This window comes from Zalophus californianus, chromosome 5 (assembly GCF_009762305.2).
Source record: "Zalophus californianus isolate mZalCal1 chromosome 5, mZalCal1.pri.v2, whole genome shotgun sequence".
Taxonomy (NCBI): domain Eukaryota; kingdom Metazoa; phylum Chordata; class Mammalia; order Carnivora; family Otariidae; genus Zalophus; species Zalophus californianus.
In genome coordinates this window covers 46870757-46898503 of record NC_045599.1, presented here as the reverse complement: position 1 = coordinate 46898503, position 27747 = coordinate 46870757, and the positions used below count along the sequence as shown (strand labels likewise).

Sequence of the window (27747 nt, the reverse complement as noted above, 5' to 3'; positions counted from 1 at the left end):
ACTGACTTATGCAAAACACTTTACTTCTTCAGTAGTTAACACATTTTTCTTTTAAATATCACATGCTTCACGAACATGAATGTCATCCTCCACAGGGACCGTGCTAACCTTCCCTGCACTGTTCCAATTTTAGTATGTGTGCTGAAATAAGCACAAATGCCACATAAAGAATAAAAATTAATAGGAACGTTCTTATACTTCTCTGAATCTGTAAAGGATTACACTGGGAAAGGAAGAGTGATGGAACTTACTGAGGGGCTACACGTCTCCAGTAACGATCAATTCCATTCTTAAAATACAGCACAGCAAGCCACCTTACATTTATATCCAGAGTATGGTTTGTGAAAATATTCTGTAAATAAAAAACATAGTATTAAAATGAACAGGTCATAAGTTAAATTACTATACCAATATTAAAGTACGGATAATACTTTATATGTTTCACTTAAATTTTATCACTACAGAGATCATATATTCTAAATATCTATAGCTCTACAATGCATATGAGAAAGCACACCTGGTAGAAGTATGTTAATTTTTTAAGCTGAGTAATAAATATCTGGGACTCATTAAACTAGTCTACCTGTAGGTATGTTTGAAAATTTTCCAAATAAAAAATTAAACTCAGAAACAAACCTAATCATGTATCACAATCTATACACATACAAAACACTAAAATGAACACCTTCTCAATTAAAAAAAAAAAACAGACCCGTCAAAGCATATATTCAAAGATTCTTTTTTTTAAAGACTTTATTTATTTGACAGAGAGAGAGTTAGCGAGAGGAGAAACAAGCAGGGGGAGTGGGAGAGGGAGAAGCAGGCTTCCCACTGAGCAGGGAGCCTGATGTGGGGCTCGATCCCAGGACCCTGGGATCATGACCTGAGCCAAAGGCAGACGCTTAACGACTGAGCCACCCAGGCGCCTCTATATTCAAAGATTCTAAGGAGTCAAAATCCCTGGATTCTTAGCACATGCTATGAAATAAACTATTTCAAAGTATCCTCCTTATTAAAACAATTATGCTTACAAATAAGTTTAGCAGCAGAACATTAACCCAAATACAGGCAGTCCTTGTTTTGCAGAGCAGTGGGAGATCATAAAAATGACTGCGCAAGCTAAACATGCAACAAGATCTTAATCATCAAGGTGAAAATTACAATTTGTTCTGTGACCTTTACACATTTTTACCAAAAATTTATTAACATTATCAAAAATTCATATTTGTATATGGAAATAAAAATAAAACAAATATTAACACTGAAATTTAAAACATGACCAAAACAGAATTAAAGTGTTTTTATTTCCTTATAAAAAATGTACCTAGAATAGTGAGTACATAGCAAACGTAGGAATATGTTAATTGACTGAAACTGCACTACACATCAGACCAAAACAACTCAAATCCCCAGAGGTGACCTCTTAAACACAACCTTGTGTGAGAAAACCTCAAAATCAAGAACAATGATGTAGATATACACTCCTTACCTTAAAAAAAAACACTGCATGTAAACTATCAAAAACAGGTATGTATAATTCCATTTTTAGAAAATCACGTACAGCGTGCCTGGGTAGCTCAGTTGGTTAAGCGACTGCCTTCGGCTCGGGTCATGATCCTGGAGTCCCAGGATCGAGTCCCACATCAGGCTCCCTGCTGAGCAGGGAGTCTGCTTCTCCCTCTGATCCTCTTCCCTCTCGTGCTCTCTCTCATTCTCTCACTCAAATAAATAAAATCTTTAAAAAAAAAAAATCATGTACATACCAAAAAAAAAAAAGATTACAAGGATAGTTGTGTAATGCCCACTTACTCCTTAACACCCCTGACAACAAAGTCGGAGACCTTCTTTTGGGTCGTCTTTGCAAAGAATGGTCTTCTCCCACCATATTAATCACATTCGATTTTCACACTTACAATGTCTACCTTCCACAACAGACTTTGTCATAAATATCACGGAGCAAATGAACAAATGAATGGAGGTAATGTGGGAATATTATGGAAAGACGGCGGATATCAGCCTGTGTCAGCTGCACTTGGGTAACCAAGGAAAGTCAAGCTGCAGGTGTGAATCCAAGCAGAAATATTCCTTAAGTATTTTGAACAATAGGACTGGAACACAAATCTGAGGATCAAATATACAAATTCAGGACCTCCAAACTAGAAAGAACAGCTAAGGCTACAACAGATTAAAAGTGCCAATACAGTGAGTTGAGGAAAAAATTAAAAATTCCTGCCTTTAACTTAGTTTTCCATCTATTATAAATACAATCTACTCCATCTAAAGCAATTTTACACCCCTCTAAGAAGAAAAGCAGAGCTAATAAATATAAAAACAAAAGGCTTAGGCACTTAATATTATTAATAATTCATGCAATGTACAAAAAGTCAACAGTTAAAAGACTACTGGTTTTTTTAAGGTCCAGGAGTAACCTAAGTAAGAAACACCAAAATGTTTTATATTTTGGCCTGAAAAAACACAAGGCTAATTATATAGCATGTTCATTTAAAAAAGCATATGAAAAATAAGGATACTCAGAAATATTCTAAAGATTTATACTGCACCCAAATTTTACAAACATGATACTGGGATTATCCAAATAAGGATAGAATATTTTCTTTATCTTTAAAAATCAATGTTTTAAAGAAAAAAATTTTTTTATTCAATCTGTTTTTTTTTACTTTTTCTACGAAACCAAATACCCAAATTGCATGTTATATTCAGAATATCAAGTATGACTCTAGACATGAGCAGTATCTTCTTAAGTTTACCAAATAACTCAAATATTTTAGCCATGAAGTAAAAAAACACGTATGTCAACTTCCACAATTTTCTATTTTTATAAGACACAGTGAACAGTTTACTTTGCATTTGCAACCCAGTCCCAAAACTCAATCAGTTTGTGATCCAACTGGTATCGTCACTGCCCTCGCCAAAAGCAAATCTCAAACGTTAACCAGAGTTCTAAAATTTTCGGAAAAAAAAAAAATCAGAAAGACCCTCAATACAAAAAGACATTCTTTTATTCTGGCATCGAGAAAATAATTTTGATTAACCAAAAGCTTTGAACTCCTAGGAAAGTTTAAAGCATATACTGTTAATTACCATACTATTTTCCATTATCACCCAGGAAAAGACCAAATGTGTTAAGAAAATGAAATTTTTAGAAGGGGCAAAGAAAATCATGTTTTGAAGTAACACAGTGAGCAAGGTAGACCAGACTGATGCTACATGGAGAGACCCGAACAACCTTGACAACATAAATTAACCGGGGCAAGAATGAAGACAAAACAGGAAAGTGTACTACCTACAGTACTGAGGTCAGCATTAACATGCTAAAATAGAGTATCAGCACAGTGCTGCCTTGTGAGCAGAAACAACCAATACCCTGCTCACTTATCCATTCAACAATCAACAAACATTTCAACACCCTCAAAAGCCACGCCCTGAATTAATAAATGGCAGTGGCAATGACATTTAGATCAGTTTCACTAAAGTAAACCACCAATACAAGTAGATTCTTAGAACAATTAAAATAACAGTGTCTCATTTTATTAAAAATAATAGTGAACTATTTTAGAACAACTTACCAGCAACACTGAATAGAAACCTGGCTGTGTCTCCCACTGTTTCAACTGCTCCTCTGCTGGTTTTAACACAGCGGTATCCTGACTGGTGGCCTGTGTTAAGACCTGAAGAACAACAGTGCTGGCACTATTGAGATCCATGGAAACCTGGTAACGATACGTTAACATACTTGAATAAACATACATAAAAAACTAACAGTAACACAGAGAAAAAGCATCAATGTTCTGAATTACTCCCATACTTCAATCATTCACCTACTCTTGCACATTTCTGCTGGATTTCTATTTTTACTATGTTATCACCGATAGTCTAAAATTCCAGTAATTCAAATCGCTTTTGCTTAAAATCAATTTATCATCTTTTTAAGATTTTTTTTTAATTTTAAAGATTTTATTTATTTATTTGAGAGAGAGAGAGAAACAGCATGAGAGGGGAAAGGGTCAGAGGGAGAAGCAGGCTCCCTGCTGAGCCGGGAGCCGGATGCGGGACTCGATCCCGGGACCCAGGGATCATGACCTGAGCCGAAGGCAGTCGCTTAACCAACTGAGCGGGGAGCCTGCTTCTCCCTCTGACCCTCTTCCCTCTCGTGCTCTCTCTCATTCTCTCTCTCTCAAATAAATAAAATCTTAAAAAAAAAAGATTTTTATTTATTTGTCAGAGAGAGAGAAAGAGAGCACAAGCAGGGGGAGGAACAGGCAGAGGGAGAAGCAGGCTTCCTGCTGAGCAAGGAGCTGGATGCGAACTTGATCCCGGGACCCTGGGATCATGACCTGAGCTGAAAGCAGACGTTTAACTGAGTGAGCCACCCAGGCGTCCCCAAATCAATTTATTTCTGATGGAAACTGCCTTCATTGTCCCATAAATAGAAGGTAACAGTAAACAGGGAACAAACAAGAAACTCACACACAAAAACCAAAACTACTTAATTCTGATTATCACCATCTGCCTAAGACTAAACACAATGCCCTCTGTCTTAAGGAGATTAATAAGTGTTATAAAAGAATTAACCACTATATCCCTAGTTAAGATCAAAAGAAGAAAAATGAAAAAGAAGTTCTTTGACTCATTGCTAAGTACCTCAGAACATCACCTTATAAGCTACCAAAAATATGTGTCTAAAACATTTTTTATAAGTGAAAAGACAAACATACAGTCAAGAAATACTGTGGGGGAAAAAATGAACTAAGTCAACAAATATAAAATATAATATAAAAATATAAGCCCTAAGTTAGAAAGGATCTTAAGGGTTGGATCATCTAATCCTATACCAGGTCATCTGAAGCCATTCTAAAAGTTCATTTAGCAATTTATTGAATTCTCTAGCATTGTTTTTAATCACCCCCGAAACAGTATAAACTGCATACTTACCCAAGTATGTATAATTGTTCACAATACACTTATATGAAGTATATAAGATTAAAATTAAAAGCTAAAAATAGAAAATAAACCTCAGCGCAGAAGTGACTGAGAATTAGCTTTGTGACTGTAGTTGTATCTAAAACTGAAAACTGTTCCAGACAGTAAAAGTCTGAAGGTCATTAATCCATAAACATAGCCAAAGCAAACACTTCCTAAGAGTTGTAATTAAGTTGCAATAACTAATGAAAACGGAAGGTCCCAAATGCTGACTCAACAAGAAATGACCCAAAGTATTACACCTGTCAAGGAAAACTAACCATTCTAAAGCCTATGTTAGTAAAGGAGGGCTAGGGCACAATAACTGGAATCAGACAAAATACTAGCAATTAGCAATGGAGGTGGAGGTGGAGACTTTAAAATTGGTAGTCTATTCTTGTCTGTATTTTAGAACTGAGGAGGATACCTTGTAAAGTGCCTCCCTCACTAACTGGGAGCTCCCTCAACAATCTCAATCTCTGTGTTCATTATCACTTGAAAATAAGTGAATGGATTTACACTCAATTTAGAGGGCTTGTTGGTCATGTATGATTTCAAAGACAGGCTATCTGAGAGCAATTTACTTTATGGAGGCCCTAGAAGGTATTTTAAGGAGAGATGCAGTATGTTTTTCTGTCTAGGAGAAATACAATGCAAGCCACAAAAGCAAGCCATGTATGCAATTTTACATTTTCTAGCAATCATATTAAGAAGTGAAAAGAAAGATGTGGAATTATATTTAAGAATATATATTTAACTCAATATATCCAAAATATTATCATTTCAACATTTAATCAATATTTTGAAAAAACTAATTTAGATATTCTGTGCTTTTTTTTTATACTAAGTCTTCAAACTCCTGTGTATTTTATATCCTGTGTATACTTAAAGCATATCTTATTTTGAAGATTTTATTTATTTGCCAGAGAGAGAGAGAAAGCAAGAGAGAGCGCACAAGCAGGGGGAGGGGCAGGCAGAGGGAGCTGCAGCAGGCTTCGTGCTGAGCAGGGAGCCCGATGCGGGGCTCGATGCGGGGCTCGATCCCAGGACCCTGGGATCATGACCTGAGCCGAAGGCAGACGCTTAACGACAGCCACCCAGGCGCCCCAAAGCATATCTTATTTTGAACTAACCACATTTCAAGTACTCAATAGCCACATGTGGCTACTGGCTACTGTATTAGCGTAAGTCTGGAAAAGTCTTACTCAAAGTGTGGTCCAAGGACTGCCAACACCAGCAACACATCCCAGAAATAAAAACTCTCCATTCTCTCTCCAAACCTACATCGTGAAAACAAGGGCTGCAGGTCAAAAATTTGTAAGTTCCTAGTAAGTTCTCTAGGTAATTCTAACTTCCAAAGTCTGAGAAGCACAACTTTTGAATATCTAAAACTGAGGTACATCTGAAAGTCCAGCGAATGCAGTGGATGACAAAATGTACAGCAGTTTCTATTACATGTTCCTGCAAAAGAAGAGTTGACGAGCACTGATCTGCAGCTCTCATAAGGAACCATTATGACATAAAGAACACGAATTTAGTGATTCTTCCCCAAGAAGGGGAAGAGCAGCCAGCTAAAATAAAAAATTTTTTTAAAAGCACCAATATCTGAGCATATATATGTCAAGCATTTTACTAAATGCTTTCTTTAATCACTTATTTATTCCTAATAATTCTGTGTAGTAGCTACTATTATCCCCATCTTTTAAGCAGAAAAGTGAAGAATCGGAAACCTTACCTTGCAAAGGCCGCAATCCACGAAATAGCAGGGCTTAGACTTGAACACCAAAGCCACTGGTGTTAATCAGTATCTACTACTGTCTTCCTTGAGGGACAGAACTGATATCTAACCACAGCTTTGTAGTCCCAGGAGCCCAACAAGATCCATGATCTATGCTTGCTGAACAGGTATTTGGTGAATAAAGGAAAGCAGTCAATTTTGAACCAAAGAGTAGTTTACACTGAACCACATGGCAGCTAATTAACAGATTTATTCAGTAAAACTACTGAAAGCCTGCTGCGTACCAAGCACTGTTCTAGGGGCTGAGAGTAAAGCAGTGAACAAAGCAGTTTCCCTGGCTTCATGACACGTACGTTCCAGGAGAAGTGATTTCTGTTTTAAAAAAAAGGGCAAGGAAAAAAACAGAGGTAGTAATATGAAGAAAATACAATAATGTTAAACATCAACTGCAAGTTTCCACTGGGTACTCAGGGAGGGTTTCTCTTAAGTGACATTTACAAAAGACATGAAAGACAAGAGACCCAGGCATGCAAAGATCTGAAAGCAGAGCTCCAGCTAGACAGGGAAAATAATGGAAAACAAGGCCTCAGGATTAGAAACAAACTTAAGAAGGCCAGTATAATTGACACTTAATGAGAAAAAGGGAAAATGGAACCAGATGAGGTTGAAGTAGGCAGGAACAGATCATGTATGACCTTGTAGAAGACAAAAAGGGTCTTGACTTTTATACGTGTACCAAAAGAGCCAGTGGAAGAATATGTGAATATGAATATAATAGACAAAAGGTTCTACCAGAATTCATCCCCACCCAACCCTACCCTTCAAGAAAAAAGAAAAAGGCCATGTCCGTGGTTGAACTGGTGACTGACAGATCTCTTCCTTTTTTTAAATGTCTGTTTGTTTCTTCACTGCATTTAGCAAATTATCTATGGGTGACATTTGGACACATTGGGAATATTCTGTTCTCCCACAGACGTTCTTTCACCTATTGGTTTTAACATTTTAGGAGCTACTACTTGAAAAATAAAATCACTGATTATTGTCAACCTCCAGAGAAATTTTTAGCTACAGCAAAAATTGTGCAGAGCACTCACACACACACATACCTTCACACTTATCTGGACTTTTGCCGCAAGGCAATCCTTAAGTCTATATACTTGTACCCTTTATGCTTCACTTTACACTCACCATTCACCCGTTCTAATGGAAGCTGCGAGAGTTTCTATCCCTACCTCCCTCCAGTATCTTGCTCCATCCAGGTCCTCCATAGAAGCATATACCCTGTCCCTCCGCCCCCCGCTTTTGAACCTTGTTCCCAAAAAGCCCATCCAGCCTGGGACAAAGAGTGAGCTCTTTGTTCATATATTTCTGGAAAATCAATTTTGTGCCAAGCACTATGATCGTTGTTAGGATGGTAAGAACCAGAAAGGTCCCTTTCTCTACCCAAATTCTGGGAGATAATGAAGTTGGAAGCAGAGAACTATTCTAATCATTAAAACAAACTGTAAAAAGTAAAATTTTAGAATACTGGTGGGAATCCAGAGTGTATTTCCTCCACAGAAACAATATCATGAGCGGTTCATCTAATGAATAAAAGGCTTTTAGGTCAGAGAAAGAAACCACCATTTAGACCTTCTACTGGAAAGATTACTAAGTGCTAATTAACTTATAAAGGAAACTTTAATGGGCAATCAGTTCCAAATTGCAGATTAAATGCATCATCAAAAATAACAATTCAGGAATGACAGATCTATACTAGATTATTTAAAATACTACATTGCTAGAGCCTACTAAACTTTTTAAAGATGCCATAACAAGACTATAAATAAAAGCAAATCCAGAATGTGGAATAATATCACTGTTTTATAAGAGGAAGAACTTACAGCTATCAAGAGAGTTGTCCAGGGTCAGGTAGCAAACTAGGACATGGCAGAGTGAGGCCTGATAACCAAATCTCTGGGACACAAGCTCTCCCTATTAGAATAGAAAAGGGCCTCACCACACCACCTGACTTCCCCAACACCTACAAACACACCGTGTTCTCACAGGATAGGTTCCTGGAGAAACAGTGAAAAAGACTCCTGAATCCATTATTATCTAAAAGGATCATGCTTTCTATGTAGTAAATATTCATACAGTGCTCAATTGTAGAATTCTTTTGAAAGGACAGCAATGGCAATGAAGAACTGAAGAACAGGGAAAAATGTACTGAGTCATTCAAATGTAAGAATGTCGAAATAAACTTCATTTGGATAAAAGATACAGGACTACTAACTACCGGTGGTCAGTTTAGAGGATGGTACACCCAGCAACCTTCAATACCCTTTTTTGGAATGAGCATGCTGAAATTTAATAGGGTTGCTACTGTTATTTTCACTTGGTAATGAAGCAGATACATAGCTTGTCTCCAAAAAAAAACCTCAAGATCTGAGAGTAACAGAGAAAGACAAAGGGAGAAGAAGGGGAGGGAGGGCAGTGGTGGACGGTAAGGAACAGACAGACACTGACTAATTCATGGGAAGAGCTAAAGGTATTTCTCAAAGAACTTGAAAGGATCTTCACGGAAACCGTCACCAGATAAGCCTGAAGGCCAGGGAAGCAAGTTTCTCACAGCAGAAGCACAGGTGTGTCCCCGCTGTACAGATGTCTGTGCATAGTGAGAGAAATCCTCTACCTGTGTTAAAAGAATGAATACCTACGTTTCCTAATTAATAATGTACACACCGAGGTTGCTCTGATTTTCATTAATGTGCGTAACTTCAAATTCATAGGCAAGAGGTGAAAATGCTTGTGTTTTATTAGTTCTGAACTAAACTACAAAAGAGAATTATTCAAAATCTAAATGCATGTTCTTTTTTCTCTAAGAATAATAAGGAGAAGGTGCAAATTAAAAGGACAGGCACTTCACCTCACTATTTTACAATTCAGTCAGTTCAATTTATTACTGGAGTTATTGTAGTCTTTAATACTATTAAGGTCTAAGCAACCCAGAAGTAAGTGACCAAGAGCCTAAAAATACTCATACTCCATAACTGGACTTTTTAGGCTCATTTCTGGAAGTTACTTTCCAAATTCTGGAAAAATCCGAAGTCCAAAGATATACAGGTGTGCCTATAGCTGGAAACTTACTAATTTTCATAAAAACAAACAAGTAGACAAGGGAAAACTCAGCACCCCTGCCTGTCACCAACAGACAGACTCTTCAGGCCTTCAGTGACTTTAATTTCAGCCATGATGATTTTCTACTACATTATATTTGTCCTTCATTTTAAAACATGCCACACAAACAGTAATTCCACACCACTATTAAATATTAGAGTGGTGAGTGAAATGACTTAGGAAAAAATAAGGTGTATGGTAAAAATGGAACAAAAAAAGTTTCAAAATCAAAAAAGGTTCCCCCGGTGAAATAACTTATTCAGGCACGGATCAATAAGAGATGCTAAAACCATTAAGTGAAAGAACAACTTTTAGGAAGAGAATATTCCCAGTGTGTTCAAACAGATTACTTGCTAAATGCAGTGAAGAAACAAACAGACCTTTAAAATGCTGATATCTGTCAGTCACCAGCTCAACCAACAGTACAAACTTAGTATCAACAACAGCTGCACAACTTGACCTTAAGTGCCTCCCCATGTAATGTAATAAGAAATATACCACCACCTCACCTCTAAAACACGGAATATCATCCACCTTAATCTAACCAAGATTCTAGGGGACGCCTGGGTGGCTCAGTAGGTTAAGTGTCTGTCTTTGACTCAGGTCATGATCCCAAGTTCCTAGGATCAAGCCCTGCATCAGGCTCTCTGGGGCAGGCTCCCTGCTCTTCCTTACCGTCCACAAGCCCTCTCCCTTGGCCTGCCATTCCCCCAGCTTATGCTCTCTCTCTCTCTGTCAAATAAATAAATAAAATCTTAAAAAAAAAAAATCTAATCAAGACTCTAGACTTGACTTCCAGTTTAAAAGAACCAGAGGAGAAATAAACAATAAAATGGTGACACCACCCAACTTCAAGGCTTACAATAAAGCTAGTTATCAAGATAGTGTGGTACTGGCAAAAACAGACAAACAGATCGATGCAACAGATTAGACAACCCAGAAGGGGTCTTAACCAAGACCCCTTGGCTTCTTTTTTTTTTTTTTTTTAAAGATTTTATTTATTTAATTGACACAGAGAGAGAGAGAGAGGGAACACAAGCAGGGGGAGTGGGAGAGGGAGAAGCATGCTTCCCGCCAAGCAGGGAGCCCGATGCGGGGCTCGTCACGACCTGAGCCGAAGGCAGTCGCTTAACCAACTGAGCCACCCAGGCGTCCCGACCCCTTGGCTTCTTAACCAAGAAGCAAACGCAATACAATCGAGCAAAGACAGTCTATTCAACCAACGGTGCTGGAACAACTGAACATCCACATTCAAAAAAATTAATCCAGACAGACCTTACACACGTCACAAAAATTAACTCAAAGTGGATCATAGACTTAATTATAAAACACAAAACTATCAAATGCCCAGAAGATAACCTAAGAGAAAGCCTAGATAGGTTTTCCAGAGTATGGTAATACCTTTCTAGATTCAACACCAAAGACATAATCCATGAAAGAAATAACTGGTAAGCTGGACTTCATTAAAATTAACAACTTTTGCTTTGCAAAAGTCAGTATCAAAAGAATATGAAGAAAAGCCAGAAACTGGGAGAAAATATTTCCAAAAGACACAACTGATAAAGGACTATTATCCAAAATATACAAAGAATTCTTGAAATAAAAAAAAAAAATCCAATTTACAAGTGGGCCAAGACCTTACCAGACACCTCATCAAAGAAGATACACAGATGGCAAATAAGCGTATGAAAAGATGCTCATCATATGTCACCTGGGAAATGCAAACTGAAACAATGAGATATACATCATATGCCACCAAGAAATGAAAATTAAAACAATGAGATACACATCATACATCATCTGGGAAATGCAAATTTAAAACAACAACGATAGCACTACACACCTATCAGAATACCAAAACCCAGAACACAGACAATACCAAATGCCAGGGAGGATGTGGAGCAACAGAACTCTCAGACATTGTTGGAAGGAATGCAAAATATCCTTGGACGACAATCTGATGGTTTCTTAAAAAGTAAACATACTCTTACTATACAATGCAGCAATTGTACTTTTTGGTATTTACCCAAATGAGTTGAAAACTATGTCCACAAAAACCTGCACACATTTATACAGCTTTATTCGTAACTGCCAAAACTTAGATGCAACCAAGATATCCTTCAGTAGGTGAACAAATAAATTATGGTACATCCAGACAAAAGAATATTATTCAGTGCTAAAAAGAAATTACCAAGCCATGAAAAGACAGGGAGGAAACTAAAATATATATTACTAAGTGCAGGAAGCCAATCTGAGAAGGCTACATACTGTGTGACTTACAACTAACACTCTGGAAAAGCCAAAACTGGATACAATGAAAAGATCAGTTGGGTGGGAGGGGAGATAAATAGGCAGATCACAGTGAAAATACTCTATAATGATGGATATATGTCATTATACATTTGTCCAAACCCACTGAACACACAACACCGAAAGTGAACCCTTAAGGAAACGAAGCGCTGATTGTGATGTGTCAAAGTAGGTTCAATCTTGGTGAAAAAATGTACCATTATGGGAAGTGATGGTGGTAATGGAGGAGGCTGTGCATGGGTGGGAGCAGGGAGTATATTGGAAATCTCTGTACCTTCTTCTCAATTTAGTGTAAACCTAAAACTGTTCTAAAAAAAAAAAGTTTATAAAAAAAAGGGAAAATAATTAAAATATACAGTTCTTCAAAGATAGATGGTCAATAAACATCTGAAAAGATGCCTAACATCATTAGCCATTAGAGAAAAGGAAATCAAAACCACTAGTATGGCTGTAATCAAAAAGACATAATAAAAGATACTGGTGAAGATGTGGAAAAACTGGAACTCTCATGCACTGCTGGTGGGGCAGCCACTTTGGAAAAGTCCGTCAGTGTCTCAAAATGTTAATCAAATGTCTCAAAAATTCTACCTCATGGTATATACCCAAGAGAAATTAAGATTTATGTCTGCATTTGTTGTACATTTGTACAAAAATGTTAATAGCAACATTATAATAGCAAAAAGTGAAAACAACTCAAATGTAGTATTTCCATCCAATGGAAGAGTATATGGCAATCAAAAGGAATGAAATCCTGCAACATTCCACAACACAAATGAACCCTGAAAACATCACGCTAGGTGAAAGAAGCCAGTCACAAAGACTACATGGTAACTCTTTTAATGAAATGTCCAAAACAGGCAAATTTATAAAAATACAAAGTATATAAGTGGTTGTCTAGCGCTGGAGGATTGGGGGGAAATGTGGAGTGATTGCTAATTGGGATGTGGTTTCTATTGGGTTGATGAAAATATTCTAAAATTGATTGTAGTGACAGCTGCACAACTCTGCAAATACACTAAAAACAACTGGATGCTTCCAGTCGGTGAACTGTATGGTCTGTGCATTATACCTTAATAAAGCTGTTTATTTTTAAGTGCCTTGACTATGTAAATGCTAAAGTCAGCAAGAAACAAGTAACTAAAGAAATGAAAAACGTGGCTGGAGTATCAGCAACCATAATGAGATGTTAATTCAGAACAAGGAAGACCACTGGTTCAAGAAACTAAAGGAAGATGAAAGCACGTTAAGATTTGTGACACAAACCAAGGAGATTCCAAAGATACTAGCCCCATTCAAATCCATACTGCACCATTTGGATTCACTTGCGTTTCGTGACAGGGGCCATTTCAGTTTGACAAGAAAATTCTTCTCTGTGCACACATTATAGGTGGTTTAACATCCCTACATACTGCATGTTAATAACACTACCTACGGATTTTGACTGAAGATGCTTCCACAGATCTCCAAAGGCCCTCAAGTTAAAGAATCACCAGAGCTACTGAAGATTCCCTATGAGACTTCATGCAGACTATCAAAGTCTGATCTACCTTGGAATAAAAGATATTCAACAATACATATGTAACAAGGAAGAGAGGAGATATTTCCTTGCTTTCTTTTCTCTGCTGCTAAAACATCCTATCTAATCAAGAGTTTCAAAGGACCTACAAATTCCTGCACGCAGCTCTAGATCTCCGAGTTGTGAGTATGAGCCCCACAATGGGTATGGAGATTACTTAAGGGAAAGAAAAGAAAAGAAAAGAAAAGAAAAATGAAAAGAATAAAAAAGAAAGAAAAGAAAAGAAAAAAAAAGAGAGAGAGAGAGAGAAAGAAAGAAAGAAAGAGAAAGAAAAAGGAAGGAAGCAGAAAGAAAGAAAGAAAGAAAGAAAGAAAGAAAGAAAGAAAGAAAGAGAAAGAAAGAAAGAAAGAAAGAAAGAAAGAAAAGAAAAAAGAAAAGAGAGAGAGAGAGAAAGAAAGAAAGAAAGAAAGAAAGAAAGAAAGAAAGAAAGAAAGAAAGAAAGAAAGAAAGAAAGAAACAGAAAGAGTGAAACAGAAAGAGTGAAATAGAAACAACAATCCTTCTGGAAGAACAGGAATTGCAACACAGTAAAGAGAGAAGGATCTACCAAAGATACTACAAAAGTAAACAGTATGCTTCCTAAATGGCTGACTAAAAAAAATGAATGAAGGGAAAGGAAAAAGGAAAACAATGAATGAAGGAATCATTGAATGAACAGTCCAATCAGTATCTTCAGCTACTGAAATGGGGCACACGGGAGCCCCTGGTTGGCACAGTTGGTTGAGCATCCAACTCTTGATTTCAGCTCAGGTCATGATCTCAGGGTCATGAGATTGAGCCCTGTGTCAGTCTCTGCCCTGGGCGTGGAGCCTGCTTAAGATTCTCTCTTCTCTCCCTCCGCCCCTCTCCCCACTCTCTCTCTCAAAAAAAAGTAAGAAAGGGGGCACATCAAGGCAGCAAAATTTAGCAGTACCTTTTACTGGGAATATCTAACACCCTTTGTTCTAATCCTGCACCCTCTAATCAACTTCCTGGTATTTACTCAGTTTATCATTACACTTTTCTTCATTCATTCATTCATTCATTCAAGTATTTACTGAACACCTACAAATGCCAAGTATCATTCTAGGCACTTCAAACGTATCGATGAACTAAAAAGACAAAAAAATCCCTGCCCTTAGAGAAAGTATAATCTAGTGGCGGAGACAGGGAAATAAATGGGTAAACTATACAGTACTTGAGAAGGCAGTAAAGAGGACCAAAAGACAGCTGTAAGAGAAGTCCAGTCCAATAAACCCAAATGTGTGTGTCTCACTGGGAGTTTTTAGTAAAATGGCATTGATAAACTCCAACAAATCTCTTGCCTGTTCAGTGTACACAAGTGTCCCTCATGACTGAGTACTTCCTAACAGGAAAAGTTAAAAAGCTTATCCTAGGGGCGCCTGGGTGGCTCAGGTTAAAAGGTCTGCCTTCGGCTCAGGTCATGATTCCAGGGTGCTGGGATCGAGCTCTGCACTGGGCTCCCTGCTCAGCAGGGAGTCTGCTTCTCCCTCTCCCTCTGCCCCTCCACCCGCTCGTGGTCTGTCTCTCTCTCTCTCTCTCTCAAATAAATAAAACCTTAAAAAAAAAAAAAAAGCTTACCCTTAACAACAGTGACCCCCAGCAAGATACCGCCAGTCCTGAGGCCTCAACTACTGTCACCATTACCCTCTTTGATATCTCTTTAGTTGAAACAAACAAAAAACCACATCTGTATAAAAACTACTAAAGAGCAGCAATTGTGGTTATTGGCTTTAAAGTTCCTTCTCTTATGTAAAACAAAGAAAAAGGAAGGAAAGGCAGTAAGCTAGATTTTGAGCAAGATACAGTTTGTTGAACTGAAGTAATAACACAGCCTAAATTTATTTTTTTTAAGTATAACACCAGTATTTTTTTAAAAGCTTTTATTTATTTGAGAGAGAGAGAATGAGAGACAGAGAGCACGAGAGGGAAGAGGGTCAGAGGGAGAAGCAGACTCCCTGCTGAGCAGGGAGCCGGATGTGGGACTCGATCTCGGGACTCCAGGATCATGACCTGAGCCGAAGGCAGTCGCTTAACCAACTGAGCCACCCAGGCGCCCAACACAGCCTAAATTTAATAGGCTATAACTGATCGGATTTAAGTTTAGGAGAACCTTTCACTAAGTGTTAAGGGACCATCAGTCCTCTCCAAATATACACAGCTTTGAGGGACAGTTTCCAACTACTGGTCCAGGACATCATGGTCTATAACACACTGTCTTCAAAGAATCTCATTCTAGAGGCTCCTGGGTGGCTCACTCGGTTAAACATCTGCCTTCGGCTCAGGTCCTGATTCCAGGGTCCTGGGATGGAGGGCTCCCTGCTCAGCGGGGGAGTCTGCTTCTCCCTCTCCCTGCCATCCCGCCTACTCGTGCGCGCTTGCGCCATTTATCAATATCAGTTCTCGAAGCAGTAAATATAGTTGACCCTCAAACACTGCCTGTAACTTTTGACTCCCCAAAAGTTTAACTCATAGCCTATTGAGGAGAAACCCTAAAAATAACATCAACTGTTGAATAAAAAAATATTTTTTACGTCACGACTATCATATCCTGTATTCTTACAATGCAGTAAGCTAGAGAAAAGAAAATACTAAGATAATCGTAAGGATGAGAAAATACATTTACAATACTATACTCTTTCAAAAAAATACACCAATAAGTGGACCCAGAGATTTCAAACCCATATTAGTAAGCGGTCAACTGCATATCTGATTTAAGCATTTTGTTTTACTGACCAAGAAACTGTGTCCCAAAGAGGTTAAGGAGATAAACTGTGACTTCTCTAAAGTCCCAGCCTCATTAGCAACATTTCCAGAACTAGTTTATAAGTCTACTATGCCAACCCAACACTCTACTGACTACCACATTTTTCATTTTGATCACAGTGTTGTCCATTAATACCTCAAGTGATACTAACTGATGTCGTTTTTTTTTTTTTTTAGTTTTAGACTTGAGAACCAAAATACAACATCAAGACTATGGCTCAATTTCCTGCTAAATTATATTACATGAAAACTGAAAACCAAAATTAATGGAGTCAATGAAAATACCACTGGCGGCATTAACGAGGTAAAACTTAGAAGACGTTTTAAATGACTAAAGAATTATTATACAGAATATACAATAAACCCTTATGAATCAACAAAACAAGAAATACAAAAGAATACTGGACAAAGGGTATAAATAGACAATTCATGAACAGAAGAAGCCAAAAGGATAATAAATATCAGAAGGGACGCCTGGGTGGCTCGGCTCAGATGGTTAAGCGTCTGCCTTCAGCTCAGGTCATGATCCCAGGGTCCTGGAATCGAGCCCCACATCGGGCTCCTGGCTCTGCGGGGAGCCTGCTTCTCCCTCACCCTCTGCCGCTCCCCCCGCTCATGCTCTCTCTCTCTCTCTCTCTCTGTCTCAAATGAATAAATAAAATCTTAAAAAAAAAAAAAAAGACATGCTACCTTACTGGTTATCACGAATCTAAAAAATAAAGCTATTATTTTACAATCATCGGATTAGCAAAAATTACAAAGTCCAAAAATATTCAACACTAGCAAGAACATATGGAAATAAAGACCCTTAGGCACTGCTGCTAAGAGTATACATTGGTACGACCACTCTGGAGAGCAATCCTGCCATCTCTAATAAAGTTAAGTGTGTGTGTGTGTGTATCCTATGACCAAACATGGTGTATCCTATGACCCAGCATTTCCACACTTGGTGCTATAACCAAAGAAACTCCTACCCTGACTTATAGGGAGGAGACAAGGGTAAAGGGGCTTATCTTGGGAGTTGTCTATAATAAGAAATAAGAGACAAGATGTGTCCATCTATAGTGGAATAGATACATCAACTCTATCTTGTAGAATTGGTTTCTTCTGACTGGAAAAGTCTTGCCTCTAGATATCTGTATGTCTTGCTCTTTAACTTCAATTCAGTCTTTGCTCAAGTTATCAATTCATCAAGTAGGTTGTCCCTGACCACCAAATTTAACTACCTGGCCCTTCAGCCCAGAATCCCTCTGGTCTGGGTATCTTTCTTAATTTTTCTGCATAACACTTTTAACTACCTGACATTCTAATATCTATGTGCTTATTGTCCTGACTCCCCCAGTTAGAACTTAAGATCCAGAGACCAGGAACTTCAATTTGCTCAAGGGGGTATTGCCAGAATCTAAAAGTATCTGGCACATATGAAAGCAATGACTAAATATTTGTTAAATAAATGAATTCAATCACTAAATCACAATCTCTGCTTATACCTGTGTCAAGTCACAAAAATGAACCCATCTCTGACTTTTCAAGTCCACTCAATCTCACCTCCGGAGTATGTAACAATCCACCTTGTTTCAACTCTCTGGTAATTCAACTTGCATTCACAGTACTCAAGAAGGCGCTTCTACTGGCCAGCCACTACTCTGGGAGATAAAAAAAATAAAATAATACGAGTCTCTGAAGTTCAGTTCGAAAATGGCAGCAGCGGCTGGGTCCTGGGTTTCCAGGCTGCTAGGTCAGTCCACGGCTCAGTTGGGACAGTCCTTGTCAAGTGGTGTCCAGGGCAAGGAGGGCTCTGCACACATGTAGGAAGGCCCTCACCTACTTTGTAGTGCTCCCAGACATGAGAGTAAGCATCTTCCCAAAGTTGCATCACAAGAGCACAAGAGATTTGAGTTCACCGCCCAACTCCAAATCCACCTCAGGTTCAAGGTCTTTCCCTGGAAAGATGGTAATCATACTCTATTCCATAACTCAGAAGCCACCTCTGACTGACTGGCTAGGAAGATGAAAAAAGAGAACCCAGACCACTATCCAGTGGGGACCACAGAACTGGTCTGGACCATGACTCTGCTCAGGGACCAGAAAAGTAAACGGAACCTTAAGCTCACCTTCCTTCCTTGTATCAAATGATGACCAGTACACTGATCTTCCATCCCTTTGGTTACAGCAGGAGATGGCTCAACACAGAATGTAGATCAGATCACAAAAAAACAAAAGAATCTTGGCATTCAACTCTCAAGAGGAAAAAAGATGACAAAGCTGTTTCAGAAGAACTTAAGTGGAAGACGTAACTCAGCCTAAGCAGGCTGGGGAAAGCCTGATGGGGCAGGAAAGGGGGACAAGACAGTGTTTATGCTGGGTCATGAAAGTGGAGAAGGAGTTATCCAAACGAGTATGTTATGGGTGTCTGTCAAACAGATGATGGGTACATTCTAGGCAGAAGACACACAACATATTAATGTCTCAACTTTAAAAAACATTCTAACACTTCTTAAGAATTGCAAATAGTTCAGCATGACAGAATAACGTGAGGCAGAAAACAGCAGAAGAAAGTAAAAAGCAGGGGCGCCTGGGTGGCTCAGTCGTTAAGCGTCTGTCTGCCTTCGGCTCAGGTCATGATCCCAGGGTCCTGGGATCGAGTCCCGCATTGGGCTCTGTGCTCAATGGGGAGCCTGCTTCTTCCCTCTCCCTCTGCCTGCTGTGCCCCCTGCTTATGTTCACTCTGTCAAGTAAATAAATAAATAAAACCTTAAAAGAAAAAAAAGAAAGAAAGCAAAAAGCAAGCTGGTCCAAATCAATAAGGTCTGTATTTCCTAAATTTGGTAGTCTGGATTTTAATCCTAAAGCCTGAATGGAAAGACTGCAGGAAAAAACACTACAATCTGCCTGTAAAAACAGGAAGACTAAAGAGGAATTGATATCCATTCTTAGGAGAGAGGAAACTATTTAGAATGTTTACACAAAAGTCCAGATAATGATAGTCTGAACCAAGGTGGTTGCTGCAGGTAAAAATGGATGAAAGATGTAGAACAAGATTTGGTAAATGATTAGAAGTCTGGTGGGGGGAGGGCAGGAAGAACAACACTTAAGGGTAATAAGAGGAAAAAGTTAAGATTTAGGGTATCTCCAACTGAATGACAGACAAGGATCACAGGAGGAAGACAAGCAACTTCAGAAAGAGTGAGCTTTGTAATTTTTGAGCTAAACTTAAGGTATCTTAAGACAACCCCAACATGTCAGAGTTGAAGCCTAATCTGTGCTAAAGAGACAAAGATTTGCTAGTCATCAAAATAAAGACAGTGGTTGCAGTCACCAGAGATAAGACGAGGCAAGAGAGCAGAAGACCATACCTCAGTGTGAAAGGAGCATCTGAAGGGGTTTAAAGAGAGAAAAATACACCAAGGAAAGACTGGCCAAGACACAAGAGGAAAATAAGGAAACCACAGGGTCACAGAAGCATAAGAGAATTTCAAAGAGTACAACTACTCAAAATGTCAAATGATGAGAAAGATTCTACTAGACTTCACAACAAAGAGATCAATGGTAACCACCACCCATCAACAGTGACTGCAGTGGATTGCCAGACTTCAATATACCGGGGGTGGGGGGGGGGGGGTTAATAAGAGGGCAGAGAAAATAAATATATGTAACTCTTCCAGACACTCAAAGGAAATAATTACAGATGAAACTGAAGAGGAATCTACAGTGAAGAGAATGTATTTAAGATAACTGTGTTTAAATCTTAATAAGTTAGTGCCACTTAAGAGTAAAAAAAAGAGTAACCAAGTGTTATGGACTGAAATGTATTCCCCCAAAATTCACATGTTGGAGCCCAAAACCCCAGAACCCTCAGTATTGGAGGTGAGATTTCTGAAGAAGTGATTAAGTTAAATGAGGTCATCAGAGTGGGACCTAATCCAATATGAGTGGTACTCTAATAAGAAAAAGAGACAGGGGCGCCTGGGTGGCTCAGTCGTTAAGCGTCTGCCTTCAGCTCAGGTCATGATCCCAGGGTCCTGGGATCGAGCCCCGCATCGGGCTCCCTGCTCAGCGGGAAGCCTGCTTCTTCCCCTGCTTGTGTTCCCTTTCTCACGCTCTCTCTCTGTTAAATAAATAAATAAAATCTTTAAAAAAAAAAAAAAGAGAGAGAGAGACACCAGAGATTCTAGTGCACAAAGGGGATGGTCATCTATAAGTCAAGGAGAAAAGCCTCAGAGGAAATCACTCCTGCGGGAACCTAGATCTCAGACTTCCAGTTTCCAGAACTGTGAGAAAATAATTTTGCATTGCTTAAGCCACCCAGTCTGTGGTATTCTCTTACAGCAGCCCTAGAAAACTAATATAACACATTGTCCCTGAGGAGAAAAAACTCAGAGCACAACCAGAGATGAACAGACAGAAGTAGACCTGTTTACAGGTGAAAGAGGACAAAAAGTGTTCCCACCAATGTATTTCATTTCCTCTGTGAAGAAGTGACCTCAGCAACGAAAGAGTAAGGACGGAAGGTGGTGGGTTCCTATCGGAAACAGCAGTTACTAGCAACACACAGAATTATTGGGCTGCTTCTCCATTACTCAATGTTTGTTGTGGAATGAATACCTAGCTCTCGTTCATGAATACTTTAGTTCCATTTTAATAAAGAAGTAACTAGCAAAAGAAAAGCATTGGGGAAAAAAAAACAAAAAAGAAAAGCACTGGAATAAGTCAGAACCTGGGTTATGAATTATGTGACCTCATGCAAGTCACTTACTATTGCTGGGTCTCAGTTTCTTCAACCAGATGTATCAGACTTGATAATCAGCAAAAGATTGCCTCAGATCAAAATAAATGCTATGATTTTTATGCAGGTTTATGCATGACCTCAGTTTTCCAACTTTTTCCAACCAAAGTAGTGTGTCTCAAACTTTAATATAAATTCTTATCTTCTGGAGAGCCTGTTAATATGCGGGTTCTGATTCATTAGGTTTGGGGTTAAGCCTGAGCTTGCGCATTTTGAACAAACACTGAGGTGATGCCATGCACCACATTTTGAGTAGCAAGAGTGCCGAACACTGATCAAGCACAAGCTCTACGAAGCTTTTAATTGTGGGTTTATCTGTAATCAGCCTGATATTTAGAAAACTGAACAACAACACTCCAGACTCACACCTGCACTAAGTATGTCTTGCCATTCCCTAAAACACTCTGAAATTAACTTGATGACAGCCCTCATTTGATGCAGATAGGAAGACAGAAATGAGTAATACTGCAATCAATAACACCGTATTAGGAGAAGCAAGATTAAATACCAATGCACAGAAATAGGTGAAGGGGATTAAGAGGTGCAAACTTCAGTTATAAAATAAGTAAGTCACAGGGATGAAAAATACAACACAAGAAATATGGTCACTAATACTGTAACAACACTGCATGGTGATAGACAGTAATGACACATCATGGTGAGCACAGCATGAAGTACAGAATTGTCAAATCACCATGTTGTACCTGAAATTAATATAACATTGTACGTCAGCTATACTTCGACAACAAATATAAATACAAACACACATATATGAACATACACACAACACAAAGGTCAAAATCTGTCTAATCATATTACCTTTCTCAAAACACGAATATTTTTATATCTACAAGAACATACTTAGCTCTGGAAAAGTCTTCGGTATATTTTAACTGCCACATGCCCACAAGGGTTCTTTTGCATTATGGTTTGATCCTGAATGCAAACACATTCTCAATGTCACAAAATTTAAAGACTTTTATACTAATTACCAAATAATCTTCATGTATTTGTTTAGAACCTCCAATCCTATTGCCACGATTGAATTCATTTGTGATGAGAATTTTCTTCTGCTCTAGGAAGTGTAACTAGGACAGACACAGCCCAGCTGACCTAGGGCTATAATATACGGCCACAAACCACTGCTATAATTAAACTGTTTCTACTGTTCCCTATACTAGGTTACAGGAGGAGAAAATTCCACAATCCTCTCACAACCAACAGGGATTTTCATTCTAATTTCAAAGCAATCTTCAGTGATGAAAGACAAAAGAAAAGGCGTCATGCAATGGAAGCCTTAGAGTCACTCTGCCCTTAAACCTGAAGCCTCTAAACTGGAGAAGTTTAAAATAAGGTTAAAATGGAGTGAACTCCCTAACCAAGAAAAAAAATTATGGCTGCAAACTGCTCTTACCCTCTTCTGAGGAATAACCAATTCTCAAAGACACTACACTTCACTACAACCGAGCTCGCTTATATTGGGGTGGGGAGGAGCTAGGTCAATTGCAATCTTGGCACCAGCAGACAATTTACCACTTCTACCTAATTTAGTCAAGTCACTTCCAAACAATACTTTCCTCATTCCCCACTCTGTAACAAAAGAATAAGGAAGAATGACAAATGCAATGGGCCTCAAAATAGTTTTGCTGAATCACAAATACCCCCAATATAAAGCGGCAGAAGTCGCTGGGCTTGAGCACTGGCGGCCATACCTTAGCAAGCTGCTCCCCTCTGAAAATGTGTAACTTCCTTCACCTGTACATTAAAGGCAAGGATCTAAGGTTTAATTAAAGCTTTCAGGGTATCGCTATTAGCATCAACGTAATGTATGCAATAACAATTTACACTGGTTTTATACTAAAGATGACCACGTTCTCTCAAAATTTGCACCACCTATCCCCCAAGGGCAAATGCACCACCCTGGCCCGAAACCGCAGCCACAATGGGCACCCTATGCTCTTCTCATCTTGGCACCCAGTCCCTGTCTCCCTGCACCCCGATTCCTCCTCGACCAAGCCTCCCCCGCAACCCCCGGGCTGACTCGGCCAGCCCCCAGCTCCTAGTGGTTCCTAGGGTTACGCAGAGAGCCAACCTGCAGGCCGCCCTCGCCGCGTTACTGCAATTCCTCGTCTGCGGGTTGACCCACGTTCTTCCCTCGCCTCTCGGGTCTCCGCTGCCCAACCCACACCTCCCTTCCACTCGCGCGCTCTGTGGCTCTCAGGCCTCACCGTTTGGTTCGGTCCGGAATAGCCCAGCTCTCCCGCTTCCACTCCCCAACACGAAGCGAAGTCGGTTGGTCCCGCGCCCCACGCTTCCAATCTACACGCCGCCGCCTACTGATGCCGAAAGCGGCTTCTAGGAACGCGCCATGTTCAGCGTCGCGGCTCCAAACGACGCGGACGCCGGAATACTGCGTCACAGACCCCCGGAACGCGTGGAAGAGGCAAAGTGAGAAGGCGATAGGAGGACCGGAGAAGAGGAGGGTGGGGCTTCCCCTTCGAAACTGAAGGCGCCGGGGGGCTAAATCAGCTGTCTGCACTTGCGCAGTAGAGAGCGCAGAGCCTGGAGTCAGCCAGATCTGTAACCATGGGAACGTTAAGTCTGCGTAGCCCTACTGCCAGAAGGATCGGTTGTGTCCTGGGTTGATTGAATCAGAACCATTTTCTTTTCCCAATTCCGGATATCTGTTCTAAACTGTATTGTTTTACGGGTCCGTCTCAGCTGAGGAGAGTTATTAAAATAATCTTATTCTCTCATTGGTCAACCCTCCCGCGAAAATTTGTTTTCGAATTTTTTTTAAAGTCCTACATTTGCTGGGAGCTCTACTCCAGAACTATATAGAAAGAATGGAAAGATTAAAAAGGAAAAGTCCACTTCTGCCCCCCTCTGCTACTAGCTAGCTTAATGACCTAAGTTTTCTTCAGAAAGAGAACTTGTAAAGATATGGTTGAGGGTTCATAAAGAATAATAAAATAATTAACATTTATTGAACATTTAGAATGTGCCAGATACAATTCTAAGATCTTTACATGAATCTCGTATTTATACAAATCCTCAAAACAATCTATGAGGTGCTTTTTATTATGCCCATTTTATAGATGAAGAAACAAGCATAGAGAAGTCAACTAATCTGCCTAATGTCACACAGCTAGTGAGGGGCTTGTTAGGATTTGAACCAGGCAACCATCCATAAAACCTACATTACAAGGATACTTATTACACAAGGGCTGTTTTAAAAGTAAAAATATAAAAAGTTATCTAAATCACCAAGAAAGGAATGCCTAATCATAATATATGCATATAGAATAAATTACAAATTGGCTGCTAGAAATTATGTTGGCATGTGTTTATTGACATGTTAACACATTCACAATGCATTGGGAAGAGTGGGTTACAAAATAGTAAATAAATACATGCCAAAATGTTAACAAGGTTTGTCACTAGTTGAATGGTATTGTGGGCATGTTTCATTTATTTATTTAACCTGATTGTATCTTCTGATTTTACTGAAAGGTAATACTTGTCAGGTTTTAAATGTTCATAGAATCACATGGGATCTTGTTAAAACCCACAGATCCTGATTTAGGTGGTCTGCGGTGGGGCCCGAGAGTCTTCTGAGTTTCAAGGTAATGCCAGTGCTACTGGTCCATAGGTCACACATTGAGTAACAAGTCAAATAGGAATATGCAATAAATATGTGTGTGTGTGTGTGTGTGTGTGTGTGCGTATACACACATACATACATAAATAACCGAATTTGAATTAAAACAAAGAAATTGGTTTAGAAGAATAGATCTTTTCTATCTGGGAAAATGGATCTTTTGGAAATCTAATAAAAGCTATAACTTAGAAAAATGCACACACACAAATTTTACCTACAATTCCAGGACCCCCAATAAGATGCACTTGGAGGTCCTAGCTTCAGCTATGATGAATGTAATACCTAGTCATACACTTTGTACAGGACAGATATGTACAGCTACATAAATCTCATAGTACTGCATTTCATTGCTATAGTCTTATATTCTCAAGGTTCGTTACAGAAAAGGGCAAATATTTAAATTATCATTGGGCCTGTTCAGAATATATTTGAAATATAAGTATGAATTCAGTGTTTTCCTCTCTAAACAGCTGAGAACTGAAAAGAGAAAGCAGGAAGTTGATGAAGCAAATGATAAATGTAAGAAACACTGGCTTCCCTCAGCCCTCAATCACAAGTAGTTTCCAAGATGCAAATAAGATTAATAACTATGCAACTCATTTTGTCTCAATAATTATATTACGGTAACTACTATTAAATGTTTCCTATGTGTCAGTTCTAAGTATCTTTTAAGTGTCTAGCATTGAACTGTAAACATTTCATATAATTCATTAATTTTCATCCCACCCTATATGGAGAGTATTCTTTTCCTCATTTTACAGATCAGATGATGTTCATAGGAATTTGTCATTTGTCCACGTTCAAATTCTCACCTGGAAGAACCCAGACTCAAATTTAGATATATGCTTTGTAGTTGGTAGGATAAAAGAGATCCGCATCCTAATCCCCAAAACTTGTGAATATATTACTTTTCATGGCAAAGGGACTTTGCAGATATGGCTACATTAAGAATCTTGGGATGGGAAGATTATTCTGGATTATCCTGTGGGCCCAATGTAGTCACAAGGGTGTTTTATAAGAGGGAGGCAGGAGTGTCAGAGAGAGATGTGACCATGGAAGTAGAGGTCAGAGCAATATGAAGCCATGAGTAAAGGAATGCAGGCAGCCTAGAGGAGCTGGGAAAGTCAGATTCTCTCCTAAATTCTGCAAGAAACTCAGTCCTGCAGAGGATTTTAGACTCCTCACCTTCGGAATTTTAAGATGATAAATTTATGTTTTTGTGTGTGTGTGTGTGTTTTTAAGATTTTACTTATTCATTTGACAGAGAGAGACACAGCAAGAGAGGGAACACAAGCAGGGGGAGTGGCAGAGGGAGAAGCAGGCTTCCCGAGGAGCAGGGAGCCCGACGCGGGGCTCGATCCCAGGACCCTGGGATCATGACCTGAGCCGAAGGCAGACGCTTAACGACTGAGCGACGCAGGCGCCCCCAACTGGGTTTTTGTAACTGGGTTTTTGGTTTTTTTTTAAGATTTTTTTATTTATTCATTCGAGACACAGAGATACAGAGAGAGAGAGAGAGAACATAAGCGGGGGGGGGGGGGAAGCAGAGGGAGGGGGAGAAGCAGAGGGAGGAGGAGAAGCAGGCTCCCCACTGAGCCGTGAGCCAGATGTGGGGCTCCATCTCAGGACCCTGGGATGGAGCCCTATGCGGGGCTCGATGAGGGGCTCGATGCGGGGCTCGATGCGGGGCTCGATGCGGGGCTCGATGCGGGGCTTGATCCCAGGACGCTGGGATCATGATCTGAGCCGAAGGCAGACGCTTAACCATCTGAGCCACCCAGGAGCCCCAAATTCATGTTGTTTTTAAACTACTTTGTGATAATTTTTTCCAGCAGCGAGAGAACTAACATGTGTTCCAAAGTCATAGGCTTTCCAATTTGCTACATTTCACTTAATACTGCAACTTGTGTAAAACTGGGTCTTGGCCAACTCTATAATAGAGCTCTCATTAGATGCTGATCCATTAACTCATCAGATGCTTACCAGGTTAGGAAAATAAGTCTTTGAGAAACTAATTGATCTGCCCTTGGTAATATAATCTGTAGCAGATTCAGTTTTATTATTTTTTAAAAACCTGAAACAATAAAAATGTCTTTCAATAAAGATCATAAATTATGGTAAGTTTACATAATAGAATACCATCCACTTATTAAAAATGGTGATGTAGACTTATATTCATTAACATTGAAAGATGTCCTTCATATTTAGTTAGGTAAAAGAAGGAGAAGAGTCTAATATATCCAAAAAAGTCTTAGAAACTATCAGTACATTAATGGAAGTTAATTCTGAGTGGTGGGTTTCATTTTCTAAAACCTTTTTTATTATCTAAACTTTTTTGCAATGTTTAAGTATTACTTTAGTAAATAAGGAAAAATAAATAAAACAACTTCTAGTTTAGAATTGGGATATAAGGATATCCTCTACCTATGGTTTTTTTTTTTTACAGTGAAATTAGCATTTTTTTCAATTTCTACCGGTAAGAATAAAAGTTGATTCAACTCTTTTAGAAAATAATTTGATAATATATACCCAGACTTAAATGTCCATACAGTTTCACTAAATAATTCCATTCTTGGAAATCTATACTAGGGAAATAATCCAAAGATAGAAAATATTTTTCATGTATGCACTAAAATGTGTATGGCTCTGTTTTTTACAACAATGGTATGAGAATGATTTAATAAACTCTTATGCATCCACAAGACAAAATCTGCTGCAGCAGCTTTCAATATTAATAAACAAGACTGTATAACAACTTGGGAAAGTGCTTT

At 39.0% G+C, this 27747-nt stretch overlaps 1 protein-coding gene and 1 non-coding gene across 8 annotated transcripts in view; both read right to left on the bottom strand.

Annotated features, from left to right (window-relative positions):
* The window catches only part of IPO11 (importin 11), a 194424-nt gene extending 170708 nt beyond the window's left edge, over positions 1-23716 (bottom strand). For 5 of the 7 annotated variants that reach the window (XM_027605740.2, XM_027605743.2, XM_027605744.2 and 2 more), the window contains exons 1-3: positions 23544-23716; positions 3588-3731; positions 252-352 (exon numbers count right to left, since the gene is read on the bottom strand). In XM_027605740.2, coding sequence (XP_027461541.2) covers positions 252-352; positions 3588-3725 — 239 coding nt within the window. In that variant the 5' untranslated portion in view covers positions 3726-3731; positions 23544-23716. The other 2 variants (XM_027605741.2, XM_027605742.2) reach the window with 2 other exon arrangements.
* LOC113930039 lies at positions 52-154 on the bottom strand. The gene has a single exon (XR_003522417.1). It is a non-coding gene; the product is annotated as a U6 spliceosomal RNA (small nuclear RNA).
* Positions 23717-27747: the final 4031 nt, after the last annotated feature.